This window comes from Hylobates moloch, unplaced genomic scaffold (assembly GCF_009828535.3).
Source record: "Hylobates moloch isolate HMO894 unplaced genomic scaffold, HMol_V3 SCAFFOLD_2, whole genome shotgun sequence".
In the NCBI taxonomy this organism is placed as follows: Eukaryota; Metazoa; Chordata; class Mammalia; order Primates; family Hylobatidae; genus Hylobates; species Hylobates moloch.
This window is the reverse complement of record NW_026652277.1, coordinates 129,391,178-129,404,700: the sequence shown is the minus strand read 5'-3', so window position 1 is coordinate 129,404,700 and position 13,523 is coordinate 129,391,178. Positions and strand designations below refer to the sequence as shown.

Here is a 13,523-nt window from a genome sequence, read left to right as displayed (position 1 = left end):
AAGACCAGCATCTCCCTGCCTGGAATAAGAGCAGATGCTCCCATTACACTGGCTGATGGCATCACCTTTATTCTGCAAGTAAGGGTTGTGGTCAATCCTGCCCACGGGCAGGACCTTTGGGCATGGTCCAGACCTAACTTGGGTGCTTGACACGTAGTGGGCACTTAATGTTCTGGAGAGGCAAAAAAAGAAGAGGGAAGGGTCACCTGTGTGGCATAATTTTAAGAACTCTGAGGACCAGGCCCAGCAGATACTCCTTGCTACCCAACATTTTTGTTGACAACATTCTCATTGTCACTGATCCGGCTACATGGACCTGTCTGTCCCCTCTCTGAAATAGGCATCAACTATTTATTCATTCAATGAATCTTTATTGAGCACCTACTATGTGCCAGGTGCAGTTCTAGGTGTTGAGAATATAGCTGTAAACAGAACAGTCAAAAATCATGCCCCCAGGCCAGGTGTGGTGGCTCACTTATAATCCCAGCACTTTGGGAGGCTGAGGTGGGAGGACTGCTTGAGGTAAAGAGTTCAATACCAGTTTGGGTAGCACAGTGAGACCTCATCTCTACAAAAAAATTTTAAAAGTCAGGCACGCCGACTGGCGCAGTGGCTCACACCTGTAATCCCAGCACTTTGGGAGGCCGAGGCAGGCAGATCACCTGAGGTCAGGAGTTTGAGACCAGCCTGGCCAACGTGGTGAAACTCCGTCTCTACTAAAAATACAAAAATTAGCCAGACGCAGTGGCGCACACCTGTAATCACAGCTACTCAGAAGGCTGAGGCACGAGAATCGCTTGAACCCGGGAGGCAGAGGTTGCAGTGAGCCGAGACCGTGCCACTGCACTTCAACCTGGGTGACAGAGCAAGACTCTGTCTCAGAAAAAAAAGAAAAAAAAATTAGGCACGATGGCGTGCGCCGGTAGTCCTAGCTACTTGGGAGACTGAGGTGGGAGGATCGCTTGAGCCCCGGAGTTTGAGGCTGCAGTGAACCATGATCTAGGTACTGCTCTCCAGCCTGGGTGACAGAGCAAGACCCCCGTATCACAAAGAAAAAGGAAAGAGAAAATTGCACCCTTAGGAAGTTTATATTCTGGGAGAAGGGAGAGGTGATGAGCAAATAAGAGATTATTAGATATTTGTGTATATCATATACATTTGGGTAATATATAAGACAGTGATAACTGCTGGATAAGAAGGTAAAGCATGGAAGGGAGATGGGAATGAGAGGAGAGTGTAAACATTTTAGGGAGTGCGACCAGGGAGACCTCCCTGAGGTGACAGCCAAGGAAAGACCTGAAGGAGAAAGGAAGCCAGCCATGCAGCTGTGTGGGGGAAGGGTGTTCCATGAAGAGGGAGCGACAAGCACAAAGGCCCTGGGACGCCAGTCGTGGGTTTTCTGCATGTTAGTTTCCTCTCTTAGGCTGGATCACAGCAACTTGAAGGTAGGAAGAATGTTTTCTGTGTCTTCAGAAATCACTGTGATTATCTCTCACTGCATACCTCCTTTTTTTTTTTTTTTTTTTTTGAGATGGAGTCTCGCTGTGTCACCCAGGCTGGAGTGTAGTGGCACGATCTCGGCTCACTGCAACCTCCGCCTCCCGGGTTCAAGCAATTCTCCTGCCTCAGCCTCTGGAGTAGCTGGGACTACAGGTACCCACCACCATGCCCGGCTAATTTTTGTATTTTTAGTAGAGGCGGGGTTTCACCATGTTGGCCAGGCTGGTCTCGAACTCCTGACTTTGCGATCTGCCCGCCTTGGCCTCCCAAAGTGCTGGGATTACAGGCATGAGCCATGGCACCCGGCGTGCATACCCTTTGGTACCTCTTGAATTTTGTATCACTTGTGGTTATTTAAAAAGTATTAAAACTATTTCAGTTGGGCTTATAGTCAGAAGGGGGATACACAGCATTGAGTTGGACACATAGTTGAGTTCTGTAATTATCTGCTGTTTGAGTATTTGATAGTGACATGTTTGAAACACCAGGGTCCATTTTGTTTTTTAAAGATTATTAATTCCATAGTTTTATTAGAAGTTGTTTCTTGCCATGCCAGGTTTATTTACTAAATACTCAAAAGTCAGGTGTTCCTTTTCAGACCAGTTTATTTTATTTTATTTTGAGACAGAGTTTCACTCCTGTCGCCCAGGCTAGGGTACAACAGGTGTGATCTCGGCTCACTGCAACCTCTGCCTCCCAGGCTTAATCGATTCTTCTGCCTCAGTCTCCCAAGTAGCCGGGGTTACAGGTGCCTGCCACCATACCCAGCTAATTTTTGTACTTTTAGTAGAGACAGGGTTTCACCATGTTGGCCAGGCTAGTCTTGAACTCCTGACCTCAGGTGATCCACCCACCTTGGCCTCCTAAAGTGTTGGGACTATAGGCGTTAGCCACCGTGCCTGGCCAGACCAGTTTTTTAAAAAATTATTTTTATTTTTTGAGACAGGGTCTTGCTCTGTCACTCAGGCTGGAGTGCCGTGGCACGATCTCGGCTCACTGCAGGCTGGACCTCCAGGGCTCAAGTGACCTCTCACCTCAGCCTCCCAAGTAGCTGGGACTACAGGTGCACGCCATTGCACCTGGCTAATTTGTTCAATTTTTTGTAGAGACAGGGTCTCATTATGTTGCCAAAGCTGGTCTTGAACTCTTGGGGTCAAGTAATCCTCCTGCCTCAGCCTCCAAAGTGCTGGGGTTACAGGTGTGAGCCACCACGCCCAGCCCCAGACCAGTTTTAACAGAAGAATTCCCACCAGAGGATGACCTCAGATTTCCAGTTTATGTGAGATGACTGCCCTCATCACTTTTTTTTAAAGCCTCCTCCAAGCCCCCAGATGGCTCCTCAGCTAGAAGAGTAGAATTTGCAACTTTTTTTTTTTCTTTGGGTAGAAAAGCGCTTCTAAGGTACTCACATTGGAAAACCCAGGGAGAATGGAAATAGTTGTACCTGAAGAGTGAGGATTGAATGCGAATCCCATGGCAATAAAGAGAGGACAGGAATTAGTCCTCCTGCCAGTCAGCTCGCTTTTTGCATCTCTTTGCCTCCCGTTCAGCTGTGGGCCCACAAGTGCATGTGGAAGATGACACAACAGTCAGCCAGGCCTTGAAAAAATACTTTTGTTTTCTGACCAGCTGAAGAGCATGTTGTATGGCACATCCAATTTCATAACTGTGGAAAAATTGCAAGAAAGAAAGGGAAAAAATGGTGATTTTTTTGTTGTTGTTGTTGTTTTTGGAGACGGAGTCTCGCTCTTGTCGCCGAGGCTGGAGTGCAGTGGCGCAATCTCAGCTCACTGCAACCTCCACCTCCCAGGTTCAAGCGATTCTCCTGCCTCAGCCTCCTGAGTAGCTGGGATTACATGCACATGCCACTATGCCCAGCTAATTTTTGTACTTCTCGTAGAGAGGAGGTTTTGCCATGTTAGCCAGGCTCGTCTGGAATACCTGACCTCAGGTGATCCACCCGCCTCAGCCTCCCAAAGTGCTGGGATTACAGGCCTGAGCCACTGCGCTCGGCCAAACGTTTTTTAAATAATAAAAAGTTGCGATATTTACGGGTTTTTTGGGTAGGCTCTTGTTCATTTTTATAACGTCTGATCACTTTAGCTGATGAGGTCTCCTTTTCTGCAGAGCCAATGAGCAGAGGACATACACAGCCTGAAAAGGACAAGGATAGGGAAAGGGAGAGATGGAGGGAAGGCCAGCCCGAAATTAGAAGTTGAGTTTTCTGTTGTGTCAGAAAACAGAGCAAGGGTCGTTGTGCAGCAGGTGGGTAAGTTTGATATCACGTGGGAGAAGAATGTCAAAGAGCATTCATTTGGCAGGGAGTGGAGAGGTATCTTTCTGTAGGCTGTTAAGTACATTTGGTGACAAACTGCTGGCCCCATCTGTGTGAAAGGGGAGCATTTCAAAATGCATGCTGTCCTGATCCCATTGGATTGGGTACAAGGTGCAAGAGAAAGTGAATTCATGCTCTCCGAAACTTGTCTTAGAACCATAATTTGTGTAACCTGACTTTAGGCACAGTGAGCCCTCAGTGAATGTTTGTGGTTGAAATGCGACATGGATCCAAAGTAGGAATTTTTAAATCCAGACACAATCCCTTTTCTCTCTCTGGTATTTGAAGTATGCCGTGTACTAGCCTTGCATAGAATAACCCTCTGGGATTTCTTCTTTTTCGCTTGCTTGCACTTTTACGACATCTGCCCTGCAGCCTCCTGCAAACCCCCAGTTGCTCCTGTGCAGTCCTCTGGACTGCCTTCTTCCTCCCCCTGCAGTCAAGGCATCATCTCAATCAGTTTAATGATGACAGGAGGCTGGTTTTCTTTCTCATTGTGTTAGGTTAATTAAGAGTTCTTCTTACAGCTAAAAGCAATATTGCCTGGACTGTGGGATAAATGCTCTGCAGGCTAAGGTCTAGTTTAGCGAGCCTTGCTGGTTCAACTACCTCACAAACCAGATGGTCATGGCTACCTTTGTTGCAGGCATAGTGCCCAGAGGGAATTAAGTCCTCCAAATGACCTAAAATTTGGTAGAAAATGTCACTCTGACCTTTTTTCAATGTGTTTTAAAATTGGGCTTGCTTTCTTTGCTTAAAAAAAAAACTTTTATTTTTAAAAATTAGGCAATAGTCAAACGCAACAAAATTATAAAAGTTCAAAAGGTGAAAACTTCCTCCCACTCCTCTCCCTCAGCTTAATTCCATCCTCAAAGGCAACCAGTGTAACAATATCTGTATATCCTCCACACGGTTTACACATATACAAGCAGATACGGACACACAAACACACATTCTTCTCTCGTTTTTTACACAAAATAGCAGCATAGTATGCACACTGCTCTGCGCCTGGCTTTTAAAAAAACTCAATATATCTTAGCAATCATTCCATATCAGTTACTAAGATTTATTTCATCATGTATTCCAAGCACACACGAAGCAGCCCACATTATGATAATTTCTCTTTCCTCAATACTTGGCAGTTGATTTTCATCTGTGTTTTCCCCTTGCTGGTGAATGATTTCTACCACAGGATGGTCCAATCACATTCTTTGAATTGCCTTCAAGATAAAATATCTTAATAAGCATTAGTGCTTTTGCCTGGAGGATAAGTAAACAATTTTATGTGATTAGGGCTTTGCAAGCACATTGGTGTCTCACTGTTAATTTAAACCACATCTTGAATGAGGTCCCTTAAGGTCATAAAGTGAGGACTCCAAGAATTGATCTGTCTTCTAAGGCTATGGCATGTTTTCTCTTGTTCCAGAAACTAGAATGAACCGAAGCATTCCTGTGGAGGTTGATGAATCAGAACCATACCCAAGTCAGTTGCTGAAACCAATCCCAGAATATTCCCTGGAAGAGGAATCAGAACCACCTGCTCCAAATATAAGGAACATGGCACCCAACAGCTTGTCTGCACCCACAGTGCCTCACAATTCCTCCGGAGACTTTTCTCAAGCTCACTCAACCCTGAAACTTGCAAATCACCAGCGGCCTGTATCCCAGCTGGTCACCTGCCTGTGCACTCAAGTTCTGGAGGACAGTGAAGACAGCTTCTGCAGGAGACACCCAGGCCTGCGCAAAGCTTTCCCTTCTGGGTGTTCTGCAGTCAGTGAGCCTGAGTCTGAGTCTGTGGTTGGAGCCCTCCCTGCAGAGCATCAGTTTTCATTTATGGAAAAACGTAATCAATGGCTGGGATCTCAGCTTTCAGCGGCTTCTCCTGACACTGGCCATGACTCAGACAAATCAGACCAAAGTTTACCTAATGCCTCAGCAGACTCCTTGGGCGGTAGCCAGGAGGTGGTGCAACGGGCCCAGCCTCACAGGAACCGAGCAGGCCTGGATCTGCCAACCATAGACACGGGATATGATTCCCAGCCCCAGGATGTCCTGGGCATCAGGCAGCTGGAAAGGCCCCTGCCCCTCACCTCCGTGTGTTACCCCCAGGACCTCCCCAGACCTCTCAGGTCCAGGGAGTTCCCTCAGTTTGAACCTCAGAGGTATCCAGCATGTGCACAGATGCTGCCTCCCAATCTTTCCCCACATGCTCCATGGAACTATCATTACCATTGTCCTGGAAGTCCTGATCACCAGGTGCCATGTAAGTGATCTTTACCTTCTCTGGGCATTCTGGGCTGGGTGACTGAAGAAACAAGGGCCTCACATCAATGCTTCGTGCCACTAGACCGGCATGAACAGGTCAGAATGCGGGGAGGGCATTCTGCTTCTCTTAGGGGCTTTCCATGTGTGGTTGGATTTGCAAACGGCCTTCAGAGAATGCTTTTTCTTAGCCTAAAGCCTGTCCCACTTGGAGCCTCCTTCTCTAGGGACCTTTAAGGACAAAACAGGTTCCTCTGTCTGGGTTAGTTTAACAAACCTGCCTAGAAGCAGAGAGATGACCCAAATGATTTCTAGAAAATGTATTTTTTGTTCTGATCTTTGGGCATATGGGTTCTTCCTTCTCGTCATGTTTCTTCCCCATCTTAGACTTGGCAGAGAAAGGGCTTTTAGTCAAAAACAAAGCAAAACAAAACAAAAAACCAGAAGGTGCCCAGAATGTCATTGAGACTCTGGGATTCGGGCCATTACATGAAAATGAAGTTGCTTCTGTGATTTTGCTGCTTAAACCCTTTTGGACACTTGCACCATCCACAGCTACCCTATGTTCCAGCCACTCTAAGACTGGCAGTCCTCCTGCTTGTCGCGATGGTTCACATCTCCATGCGTTTGCCAGGCTCTTCTCTCTCTCCGCGATGTTCTTCTCCTTCTGGTGTGTTTGACCCAGTTTCGATACACCTTTTAAAAAAACTGCTTTATCGAGATCTAATTTACATACTGTAAGGTTTACCCTTAACCCATTTTAAATACAAAATTCAATAAATTTTAGTATATTTACAGAGTTATGCAACCGCCATCATACACATTTTTTGAGACTTAGCTCGAGTGTCCCTCTGGAAACCTCCCCAGATCACGTTCTCCTTCAGGGCCTCTGTCTCCCTCCTGCTCTGGCCCTGCTGGGACACCTAACACCAGCATGGCATCTAATTATGTACTTGTCTCCTCTCCTTCTGGACTGCAAACTTTTGCGCATCTGCAAACGCAAACGAGTACTTTCAATTCATAATTCCCCAGGATTTAAGCACAGTGTCTGGCACATACTAGACTCTCAATAAACTACTTCTGAAATAGTAATATGTATCAGTGCAGTAAGCATCTCTGAAAGTGATAAAGTCTTAGATTGAGATAAAAGGTTCTATCACCATTTTTTTTTCCTACCACCATTCTTGATGTTAAATCTCCGCTGAGGTCACTGGAAAATAACAAAAGGGCTTTACAGATGAAACACAAGGCTGTGAGGTGTGTGATATTTTTCTTAGCAAATAAACACTGGACAGAAAGTAGTTCAAAGAGTGTAAGAAGTGCCTGACCAAAGGCCTGATGTGCAGCTTTAAAATAAATTCTAGAAATAATTACAAATGCTGTAATCAACCATAATTTACATATTAGTACATGTATACTAAGTATAAAGCTTCCTAAAGTGAAGAGAGCAACACAGTAATTCATAACTCAAAAAAGAAAAAAAACAAAGAGGAGATAGAGAAATGTAACTTAGAAGATGCTTGGAAGAAATAGGTAAGAATGAGTGTGAGATCAGGAATGAGGGCAGGGGCTGGGGAAGCAGGAGGGTATAAGGAGAATGGGGCCTTGGGCTGGAGGGGGAGAAAGAGCCCCTGATGCCTAAAACTGGGACGTGGTGTATAAATGTTGGGAAGTCAACAGAGTGCGAGTGCATGGATGCCACTGCCTGCTCTAAGCACCCAGTCATAGGGTGGGTGTGGTGGTGGATTCCCTTAAGTATGAATCACTGAGAACTGAATGTTGGCAAGGTCAAGGCTGTATTTCTCAGTGACTGCCAGGTTTAAAAGGAATAATTTGTGAGAATAATACCATAAACTATTTTTTAACATTCTGTTATCTGTATTTAAAGGTAAGTTTTCACCAGGCACGGTGGCCCACCCCTGTAATCCCAGCACTTTGGGAGGCCAAGGTGGGTGGATCACTTGAGGTCAGAAGTTTGAGAGTAGCCTGGCCAACATGGTGAAACCCTGTCTCTGCTAAAAATACAAAAAGAATTAGCCAGGTGTTGTGGCGGGCGCCTGTAATCCCAGCTACTCGGGAGACTAAGGCACGAGAATTGCCTGAACCTGGGAGGCAGAGGTTACAGTGAGCCGAGATTGCACCTGGGCGACGACAGCATGAGACTCCATCTCAAAAAAAAAAAAAAAAAGATAATTTTTCTGATCATTATAATATTTGGTCACTCCCAAAATTAAAATATGCCCAGAAGTTCAAAAAAGAAAAGAAAAAGTTTTCATATTTCTGTCACCCAAATAGAATTCCTTATTAGGGTTTTGACATATTAATTTTCAGTGTTTTTTTCTTTGCATATATTTTTAATCTAAAATTAAAATAGTTTGCAGTGACACTGAGTACTTATTCCAGAATCGTTTAAAACTGCTTCATTGTGTTTCATCAGATGAATCTACCAAATTGTTATGAACCTATTCTTTATTGTTGGACATTTCAAATAGTTTCCAGTTTTCTGATCCAATAAGCAATGCTATGGCAAGCATTGCATACATATGTTTTTAACTGCACTTCTGATTAACTCCTTAGATTAATGCGAAGAACTGTGAATACTTAAGGCTTTGTGATACAATCCCAAGCAGCTGACTTTGACTACTAACAATGGAAAGCCTCATTGTGATAAACAAAAAAAGCACTGACTCAATGTTATAATGAAGGCCCCAGGACCTTCTGGAAAATACTTCCCATGGAAAATACTTTTCCTGTTGTTGGAGCTGAAACGGCGCCATTGGCAATCTAGTCTTTGGAGGTGAGCATTGTCCCGTTGGGGCAGGCTCCTTTAAAAGGCAAACACTCCTGACTGGGAACACTTTTTGTCTCTATTGCCCCAGGACCTGCTTTCTTTCATCATTTCACCATCCCCTTGCTCTCTGTATTATTTCCTTCTGTTAGGGGGTTGGGGAGAGACATCTAGGATCCTGGGGGCGAAAAGAGGTGTTGAAAGGCAGAGGGGAGAGAACGGGGATAGGAGAGGGGAATAATTCACAGAAGATACACAAATAGCCAATATGAGAATTAAACCAAACTCAACATCATTAGATTTAAGAAGTGCAAAATTCTTAAAGATACCTTTTCCCTGATTAGTTGTGCAAAAATAAAAACCTTGGACAACATGCAGTTTAGTGGAGTTACAGAGAAATGAATATTCCCAATCACTCTCGATAGGAGTGTAAATTGGTGCAATCTCCCAGAAGGCAATTTCACTATCACAATTTTATATGTGCTTCCTCTTTGGCCCAGCAGTTTCACTTATAGGAATCTATCCTATAGAATCATTAAACAAGCATATACAAATACAAGAACAAGAATGTTTATTAAAGCATTGTTGCATTAGAGTAAAAACAAAAACAATTACAATGCCTATCAATAAGGGGCCAGATAAGTCATTTGTGATTTATGTATACAATGGACTACTAGGCCCATGTTGCACTGAATACACATTCTGACATCAAAAAGATTAAGTTGAAAGGCAAGAGCTGCAGTGATGATCCCATCCGTGTTTACTTTTTTAAAACTATATATGTTTATATGTACATATTAAGTCTAGAAGGATCTAGTGGTGATCTTGGTGGGGAGGGAAGCAGGGAATTAAGAGGAGACAGGTATATTTTGCTTCTAATTTCACATACTTTTGTTGATTTTTAAAAATAGCAAGTGGCCGGGTGCAGTGGCTCACACCTGTGATCCCAACACCTTGGGAGGCAGAGGAGGGCAGATCACTTGAGGTCAGGAGTTCAAGACCAGCCTGGCCAATATGGTGAAATGTTGTCTACTAAAAATACAAAAATTAGCCGGCCATGGTGGTGGGCGCCTGTAATCCCAGCTACTCGGGGAGGCTGAGGCATGAGAATCACTTGAACTTGGAAGGTGGAGGTTGCAGTGAGCTGAGATTGCGCCACTGCACTCCAGCCTGGTCAACAGAATGAGACTCAGTCTTAAAAACAAAAAAACACATAGAAAACATAAAAATAAAAATAGCAAACAAGTATTACTTCTATAATTAAGAAATGAGTAAAAACTGAAAAGAACAAAGGGAAACTGAGCACGTACAGAAGGCAAGCTCGCCCCAATTCACCTTGGCCCTGGCTCCCATCTAACCACAGAGAAGAGGGTCAGGGTTGCCAGTGCTGATGGCTTTGTTGCAGGGCATTGCAGCCCTAGAATATTTATGAGGCCTCCAGCAGCAATGAGTCCCACGAAGGTTGCTGTGAGGATTAAATGAGATAATGTATTAAAGGCACTAGGAAAGTGGCTGGCTGGTGGTAAGCCCTCAATACTAACAGCTTTTAGTTATTATTGTTATTATTTAAATGCATCCTGCAGCCCAGTTCTGCAGGGTGCTCCTCTACTTCCAGATCCCACTCACTGGCACAGATTTTAAGCATTCAGGGCAGGTGTACAAATGCTTAGTTTCATGTCAGGGCTATAACTGCACTTAATTGCTAACAAAACCACTTCAAAAGAGCTGTTCACCTAAGGGATGCTTGTGCAGTTGGAAACCATGGCTACGTGGCTCTACTCAGCTTTAGAAGAGCATTACTTCCTTACCCATTAATGAATATATAAATAAATAATGATCACCATGCAAATTGCATATCTAAGCTTTTTGCAAGTTAAAGCAAAAATGGTTATTGGTCACCCTTTCATGTACAAAAAAAAAAGTTTTCAAAGTAGGTGAAAATAAGAAAGGGAATAAGCCTATGTTTTCTCCTCACCCCACCGCCTGGAGAAGTCGGCCTCCTGCTGCCTCCGAATCCTTCCACTGAAGGTCACCAGCGTGGAGTTCATGGCTGTGCCATCCAATGAAACTCATGATGCAAATATATTGGGAAAAGAGAGAATTAAGTCTAGAGAGTCCTCATTTTATTATAAAATTATTGCTTTCTCTACCAAGGAGACTGAATAGAATAAAATTATGGGTACATGGGTACAATTGTACCTGTGGACCAAAAAAAAATAGGGGATTATTTGTATGCTAGAATGCATGCACAAAAAAACCAGATGGAAGAAATGATAAAGGAGTTGCCTTTCAGGAACCACAGCTGCTTACAGCTGTGGGAGTTCCTGCAACAGTTTATATTGGCCATTTTGTTTCCTGGCTAAACTGATTGCATTATATCATGATTTTTTTTGACAACTTGAAAATCAGATTTTATTTCTCTCTCATAAACTCTTTTAATACCATTCTTAATAAGGAAGAAAAATGTTGCATGTTGTGACTGATAAATGGAAAACCTCATTTGGGATTTGGTTTACACATTCCAAATGGTAAAAGCTCAGTAACATGAAGATCGTGTGTACTCAGGCCAAGAAGATCACAGGATTGACAAATAACATACAGTCCTGGGCACCCATTGGTGATTGTGCAAGATTTTCATTTTTGCTTTGTGATTAACACTGCCTCTGAACTGAGGAGTTACCATGCTAGCAAATCATTTGTCTATCACATCATCCACCTTCCCGCTCCTACAGAATAAACTCTCTTGATGGAACTGTAGGCACTGGGGACAAGTCCGCAGGGAAGCTATTTTTGAACAGGGATTCTCAAGTAGGTGGCTGTCGACTCATATGTCTCCCCTTCTCACACACTAACTAGTGTGGGTTTGTGTTTAAAAACAGACACCCACAGACACACAGATTTTCTCTTTCTCTCTCCATTTATTTTGAGCTACTTCCAAGGGAACTGTATCCTATTTATCTTTGTTCACCAAGTGCCTGGTCATCGAGGTTCAATACATATTTGTTGAATGAATAAAAAGAAATCTGTTCTCTACTTCCTGGGGAAAGGAGTGAGCCTTAATCACGAGTAGAGTCTTTGTGATGTGAAGCCTTGGAAAAGCCATTTTTTTTTTTTTTTTTTGGTCTGGGAGGGAAGCAAAGAAGGGAGTCAATGAAATTTGGAAACAGAACCTGTTCATCCACTTATCAATTTATTCAGCAAATAGTCATACATCTTCCTTGTTTTCATGGAATTCACAGTCTACTGGAGAGTTGGGTAAGAAGTAGAAGTCAAAAACAGAATGACAAGTTATAAGTGCTATAAGGGAAGTAACTGGTTGTTGGAACAGACATTAATAGGTTGGCCAGAGAATGTCTCTTTAAGCAGACATCTGAGCTGAAACCTAAAGGATGAGAAGGTCAAGGAAGCAAGGAGCTAAGGAAGCAAGGAGCTTGATATCATTAAGATACCAAAAGCAAGTCAGTGGGGCCTAGCAGAGTGAGCAAGGAGAGAATGGTGTGCTAGAAGATGAAGGCTGGATGGGCCATGGTGAGGAATCTGGATTTTTATTCTGAGTTAAACTTCTTTACGAAAATGGAAAATTGAACTCTATAATTCTCAATACGGAACTTAGAACAGTACTTGACATGTAGCAAGTGATCAATAAATGTTAGCCATTATTTTACATGTATAGTACCGAAGTAAATTAGCAAGGCTTCGTCATAGTAATTGGAAAAAAAATGATTAAAACTTTAGCAGTGAAAAAGATGGTCATTTACCGGATAAACATAGTTTTTATTTAGCAATTTTTCTTGTTTTTTTTTTTTTGGTATTTTTTTTGTAGAGATGGGATTTCACCTTGTTGCTCAGACTGGTCTTAAACTCCTGGGCTCAAGAGATTCACCCACCTAGGCCTCCCAAAGTGCTAGGATTACAGGTATGTCCAGCCTATTTAGGAAACTTTTCCATACAACCAGTCAAATTCCAGACAAAGCTGGTCAGATTCCACTTACAAAAGGGAACGCTCATTTTTTATTGATCCATTGATACTGTTTTCCTTTGTTTTCAACAATAAAAGGACAGCATGGAGGATTATATTGTCAGTACCCTAATTTTAAAAATTGATGAGGTGTATCATTTTCATCTGCTCACATAAGCTGGCATAACTTTTTACCACAGGTAGCCGTTTCTGAAATGAAAGTTACAGCTAATCAAACACTTAGCCCACATGCCTTGGTGATTTTAATGATATGATTTGTTGCTATGAGACAAAAATATGTTGTGAGGGAAATAATTTGTTAGAAATCATATGACCTTGATTCAAAGGCTTTTGATTAACAGCACTAACATCCGCTTTCTGGAAAAGAAATAAACCCTATGATTAGAGCTTGGTAGTCCTTTTAAAGCAAATAAAACAATATTAGCCATTCATTAATGGATATAGGAAGAAAAATGGCTTCAAACATTAAAAACTTCTCAAGATACTTTCAGCTCTTTCCTCATAAAGGCTTTTAAGGCCACTGGCAAAGTTTCTCCTCTTTTACCTTGTGTTTCTCCTTCCTACTTCTGGAGGGAGACACTGATTAAACCAAAAAACCCCCAAAACAAATGGACAGCAGAAGAGAATTAAGACAGTCTAGGGCAGTGGTCCCCAACTTT

General features: G+C 43.0%; 1 protein-coding gene and 1 long non-coding RNA gene across 6 annotated transcripts in view; one reads left to right on the top strand and one right to left on the bottom strand.

Annotated features, from left to right (window-relative positions):
* LOC116471043 (uncharacterized) overlaps positions 1-13,523 on the bottom strand; it is a 120,799-nt gene that overhangs the window by 3,413 nt on the left and 103,863 nt on the right. The window lies entirely within an intron of this gene.
* TRAF3IP2 (TRAF3 interacting protein 2) overlaps positions 1-13,523 on the top strand; it is a 61,980-nt gene that overhangs the window by 22,676 nt on the left and 25,781 nt on the right. For 3 of the 5 annotated variants that reach the window (XM_032156850.2, XM_032156860.2, XM_058435488.1), the window contains one exon: positions 5,262-6,098. In XM_032156850.2, coding sequence (XP_032012741.1) covers positions 5,270-6,098 — 829 coding nt within the window. In that variant the 5' untranslated portion in view covers positions 5,262-5,269. Of the gene's footprint in view, positions 1-3,555; positions 6,099-13,523 lie in introns of those variants that run through there. The other 2 variants (XM_032156839.2, XM_058435487.1) reach the window with 1 other exon arrangement.